General features: G+C 40.0%; 1 protein-coding gene across 1 annotated transcript; it reads left to right on the forward strand.

Annotated features, from left to right (window-relative positions):
- Positions 1–512: 512 nt before the first annotated feature.
- Positions 513–6054, forward strand: LENG9 (leukocyte receptor cluster member 9). The gene is made up of 2 exons (XM_088450977.1): positions 513–758; positions 4494–6054. The coding sequence occupies exon 2, from the start codon at positions 4510–4512 to the stop codon at positions 5809–5811; it is 1302 nt and encodes a 433-aa protein (XP_088307103.1). The 5' UTR covers positions 513–758; positions 4494–4509; the 3' UTR covers positions 5812–6054.
- Positions 6055–6352: the final 298 nt, after the last annotated feature.

A 6352-nucleotide genomic window follows, 5' to 3' on the forward strand; every position in this document is an offset into this window, starting at 1 on the left:
CATCGATGGTAACCCCTGATGGACCCATCAATACTAACCTTCCATGGACACCCCACCAACAGCCGTTCCTATGTGACGGTGTAATGATTAGCATTACTGCCTCACGACACTGAGGTCGTGGGTTTGATTCCCACCACGGCCCTAACTGTGTGGAGTTTGTATATTCTCCCTGTGTTTCCTCCGGGTGCTACGGTTTCTCCCACACTCCAAAAATATACTAGTTGGTTAATTGGCTCCCAACAAAATTAACCCTTGTGTGTATGTGTGTGTAATTGTGATAGGGAATATAGATTGTAGGCTCTAATGGGGCAGGGACTGATGTGAATGGCCAAAATTCTCTGTAAAGCGCTGCAGAATATGTGTGCACTATATAAATAACTGGTAATAAATAAATGTGTGCATTATGTAAATAACTGGTAATAAATAAATGAAGTAAAACACTTATTTAATACACAGAAAGTTGTAAGAAACTGCCCTCTTGTGGCCATATTGTATATATCACCTATCCCAGAAAACCTTGCTGTAATGCCTTTCTGTATACAGGATCTGCTCTATGATACATCAGCATGATAATGAATAATACAATGTTTATGTAACTAGCAACAACAACATGCAGCGAGCAGATGAGTCACACCTAATGACTTCATCTAAAGTACAATGTATCTACGTGTTAGCAGCAGCGGAAGGTGCGGGGAAGAGGACACAGGAGGAACAAGCTGCTCATAGTCCTCTCTGTCTCTTGACTACACGATCACAAGGTAAATAACTAAACATGATTCTTTACTGAACAGCAAGCCATAGGGGACTGACAACCGTGTTCTATATGTGTATTAGTTGTATTTCATTAGCAAACATCAATCACTTTGTTGTGGGTCGTGGGGCCACCAGGAATGAGACTTTTAATATGATAATCAGTCATTGAGCTACTGTGGAACCACAAGTCCCACAAAGCTCTGCCAGAGACGGGTCGTGTTATACTGTATTACAGTGTGTACATGAGAACACGAGAGAGAGCTCATCCAACCACATTTGCACATGTAACATATCTGTATGTAGCTGGATGGCCATTTTTACTTTACTAGATTTAAGTTTTACAGACTGATATAATGTGTTCTCTAGCAGCAAAACATTGAAGAGGATTCTCATTCTCAAATCCACACTAATGTTGTTCTGTATGATACCAGAGCAATACCCAACATGAACGTTATATGTACTGTATGTAAGATCAATATGTAAGGTGTATGGTGTAACATTGTTACTATACATTGTATGTGTGTGTGTGTATATATATATATATATATATATATATATATATATACTGTATATACACACAAACACACTAGTAAAAGGGACTCAGGGCCTCATTCAGCGTGCACTGCTGAATGCAGATTCCCGATCATCGGGAATTTGCGCAGGCGCCTGACCCGTTCTGCGATCCCATACGGAGACTGGCAGTGATTGACAGTCTGCTGCCGTTTGGAGACGGGGTGACGCATGTCGCCGCTGTTGGGTGGGAGGGAAGAAGCCAGGATCTCCATCGGCTGGTGGAGATTTCCTGGCTTCTTCCTCTCATCTGCGGCAGCCGGCTGCATGACCCATGGGTCACCTTAGCCGGCCGATGCTCCGCAGAGTATCTGATGCTGTGTTCGACAACGCAGCTCGGATACATAAGGCAGCAGGAGGCGTGATGCTTCCTGTGCATTACTATATCTGCACAGACAGAGTTGTAGAACTGCTTGCGAACAGCTTTGCAATTCCGTCTGAAGCTGGAATCAGGTCCACAGTTTATTCTAGGTCACCTCAATGTCTGCCGACTGCTCCGCACCATAAAATACCTCCCCCACTCTATCCTGCTGCCAAAGTTTGGAAAAAGAGCTTTTTAAAAGATGTATATAGATAAATGCTTACCAAATAATTTATATATTCATGTATATCTGGGTTTCTTTATTCCCTCTTCCAAAGAAGGTCTTCAACGATACTCCTATATAATTGTCTGGAAAATATACCTACAGTACATACCAAAAACACTAAACAACCCTAATAGAGTAATACTGATAGGGCAGTATTTTTGATCAGAGATTAAAATATTCATCAGGCATATATATTATATGTGTACTTTGAATCATCTTTAACAGGGCTTATCTGAATTTCTTTAAATTCCACCGGATAGATTATTATTCAATTCATCTTCTTCTTTAAAAGTGTTAGTCTGGAATACACCCACATACCTAGAGAAGCACCACACATGACCAATAGAAATGATAGTGTAATATGTTGTTAAAAAATATTTATTAAATTATCCAAAGACAAAGAGCTCACAGCAAGTTTGGTGAACTATACTTGTCCGGGTCTACATCCAGTATCAGATAAGCAATTTATAACTAAATATATTATAAATTGCTTATCTGATACTGGATGTAGACCCGGACAAGTATAGTTCACCAAACTTGCTGTGAGCTCCCAGCCAAAGCTTTGTGTTCCAGGGTTCCAGCCATTTATCTAGAAAGAGAGAACCAACCAACTCATTTTGCAGTTTACAATTTACTGAGGGATGACACCCACCAATTGCATTTGCAATGCAATTCCAAACTTGCATTGTACTTTCTGAGGAAATTCGCATTTGTGTGTGCACAACCCCAGAGCAGGTGAAAAGGTAGGGAACATCTTTAGTTTTCAAGTGAATTTCTCTAAAAAGCTCAATAATAGGATACATAATGTAGGACAGATATGTGGAGGTGTATTGATGGGAAAGGGGTTTTAGAGTTTGCAGATGGGAGCTAAATGTGTTTTCTCCAACTTTTTACAAACTTGTATAAAATCACTATACAGCCATTTTTCTGTACTGAAAACATTAATTTGCTGAAAAACACTTTCTGGCTAAAATTGTTCCACCATTAATAAAAATTGCAAAAATCAGCAATTTGACACTTTTTAAGAAGGTAAAATTAGTTTCCTTATGGCCACTAACAGACGTCTATATGGGCCTGCTACCTCAGTTGCCATTTTTGTGGGGTCCAGGATGGTTTCCCCACTTTTTCATGCCTTTCTCCCAATTTTCTTTTATTGTACAAAGGTCGTGCAACCTCGCCGTGAGTCCCAAGAAAAAGCATATCTAATGGAAACTCACATTTTTCGGGTGCCTGCATTCAAGATATGTATACGAGTTTCGTGATGAGAGTTCACTTTCGGAAACTCGCACCTAATTAAACTGAATTCATTATGTCTTAAATTGCTCTTGCACATCAAGCGATGCTGGTTGAAATCTTGCTCTCTCTCAATTTCATTCTTTCCTACAGTTCTCTCCCCCCTCTCTCTGAACAATCCAACTTTAAAACTCTGATTTCTTCCAAGTGTTCCAAACCTTATCACATCTTTGCCACCTCCAACTCCCTCCTCTACCTCTTCCAGCCAAGACTTTGTCACATGTTACACCTCCAAAATCAACACCATCTGTCAAGAAATCTTCTGTCAGTCTCCGCCTCCCTTACCCTCCCTCTCTTGCCAACCGACGATGATCTCCCATCCACTACCACAACCACCACGAATCACGGGATGAGATCCTCACTCTTCTCCCAGTTCTACCTTCATCCTTGATCCTATCTCACCTTCTCTGGTCCCACTCTCCCAGGAGCCACCAATGTCCCCTCATCCTTACAGGATTTTTTTTTCTAAAGTTCGTTTGGATCGTATAGTCACCCTGAAGATATGTTTTCACAATGTCAACTAATAATAATTAAGCTATATTATTCTGCAATTTGCAGAACCATCTATTGGATTACATTTCAATATTACCCCCATCTTTTGCCACACTATCCCTGCCATTTCTGTCCTTAATGGTTATATCAGATGTGGTTACTGAAAAATGAGTAAATATTTTTTTGGCTTTTTTTTTTTTCTTCATTTGAACAGATAAGAGACCCCTGTGCATATATAAAAAGAAATATTACAAAAACTAGTAAACTTATTTAAATCGGTCATGTTATCCTGCAAGCCCTTGATGATTAAATCAGCAATTTTGTGTAGCAATAACATATTTTGCATGAGTGTTGTGCAACTGCAAAAAAGTGTATTTGCAAACAATTTTGGCCAAAGAACCAAAAAAATGCCATATCCACAACTTTTGTCTACAAATCCTACTTGTGCGGGCCATAGATCTAAGCCGCAATTCCCCTATGCCGATCCGGGAACTCGGATGATTGGAGAAATCCAACATATTAAAAATTCCCAGCTCGCCGATTCTGATAATTTTTGGGTCACAATTGATATTGTCCAACTCGTTGGATTTTGCGATCCCCCCCACCCAGGCATCTGCAGAACAAGTCATTGCTGATGTATGACCAGCATTACTCTCTCTCTAATAGTTGTTCACACAGATATTCATGTAAGTCATTTGCACAGAATGAATTGTATCTCTGAAAGCCCATGTATGCTGCCTTGTATGTTCTAGATGTTACATTATATAACCTTTATTTTCATGTTCTGTCTTTGTACAGTGACCACAGCCAAGAAATGGCTAATAGCGAAAATACAGTTGACACCATAGATGAACCTGTTGAGGAAGCCAATGAAACCACCATGGAAGAAGTGGCCTCATGTGAAACATCAGAGCACATAGGGAGAGAATCTGAGGGTACAATATGCCAATTTTTTCTCCTTGGACGCTGCAGATTTGGGGAAAAATGCAGGAACACCCACACAGGCTTATCTGAACAACTACCTTTACACAAGGATAAAACAGGCAAAGGTAAACGTGTACCTGAACCAAAGGGTAAAAAACCTCCAATGAAAACGGCCACTGATGTCATTTCTAGACTTCAATGGGACCCAAACTTGCCAAAGGAAAGTTTTACAGTTGGTTACCTCGATAGGTTTTTGGGAACAATTGAAAAGCCATTCTCTGCCTTTTGTTGGGAAGATTTGGCTTCAGTCGGAGTAGATGTCCTTGCCATACCAAAGCATCGTATTCAGTACTTCAAATATCGTGATTTGGTGGTGTGGGACAAGGCTAGCCGCACAGACAATGTTTTTGGTTCATCAGGAAGCGATCTGACAATCCTAGATGTAATCCATCAGTACGGAACATTGAGGCCAACAGAAACGGAGAAGACTGAAGATAGTGGTGAACAAGCACATTCAGAGGTGTTGGTAAATGAAGATGAAGAGTTTGAGGATAATAACTGTAGTACTTGTTTGAAAGAGGGTGAAACTAAAAAGTTGAGGCCTACACACTTTATAGCAGTCCGTATTAGCAGTGAAGAGGTCAGACAGTCCGTGAAAGAAATCCAAAATGTTCTCCTCAAACATAACCCAGATATATCAGAATATTGTATCCCTGTGGCAGAACTTCACCTAACATTGTGCCTTTTGCACTTGGAGTCTTCAAATGACATAGAAATCGCTCACACGGTCCTTCAAGAAGTCAAGAATGAAGTCCAGCGTATTCTTCCTCCTAGTCTCATCCTAAGCTTTGCCGGGCTGAGAGATTTTCATGCACGCGTGCTCTATTTGGAACCCTTGCCTATACCAGGGTTAGCGAGTTTTGTACGCACACTAAGTCAGAGCTTTCGCAGCAAAGGTTTGATAGTAATAGATCCGCCACAGTCCAACAGCTTCCATTTGACTGTAGCAAAAGTCCCTAGGAATGTAGCAAGTAGAAATACGAGCCTACTTTTCTTGCCAGGGTTCTACAAAAATATCCAAGTCGAACACTTTGGGGCACAACCGGTTGATAGCCTTAGTTTCTGTTATGCTGGGAGCTCAAGACGTACCGATGGCTTCTATACAACGCTTTTAGAATTACCTCTGTACTAACTCATTAGAATATGAATGCACTATAATACACAATGGATAATAAAGGAAATATTTTAGAAAGCAAGGGTACAATTAATTGGAAATAGCAACCAAATCAGGCATTTTTCCAACTGTAGTAGAAAATCTAATTGAATGAAATGGATTACGTGTGCACCAATTCATTAATATATGTAGGGAGTATATATTTATCACTTCAGTGCATAATTTTATAATTCTTTAATGATATTTCTCAGAACATCTGAGTTGGTGAAATAAAATTTTTTTTAAATCCATGCATTGTATTTATTATCTAGCCGTTTAACTTAAGAGAAAGCATGGGACACTTAGGGGCATATTCAATTGGGGGCGAGAATAGCAAACATCCCGCACCTGCTAGGTTTTTCCTGGAGGTGCGGGATTTTTGCTATTCAATTAAATGCATGTTTTTTTCTATGTTGAGAGCCGGGGTTTTTTTTTTGTCGCACCTCCAGAGCAAGTCTGATTTTTCCTAAAATCGTTAAAACATTCTAACATTTTGACATTTCATTACTGTCATGTAGAC

The sequence above is a fragment of the Taudactylus pleione genome, unplaced genomic scaffold, assembly GCF_031769625.1.
Source record: "Taudactylus pleione unplaced genomic scaffold, aTauple2 ptg000535l, whole genome shotgun sequence".
NCBI lineage: Eukaryota > Metazoa > Chordata > Amphibia > Anura > Myobatrachidae > Taudactylus > Taudactylus pleione.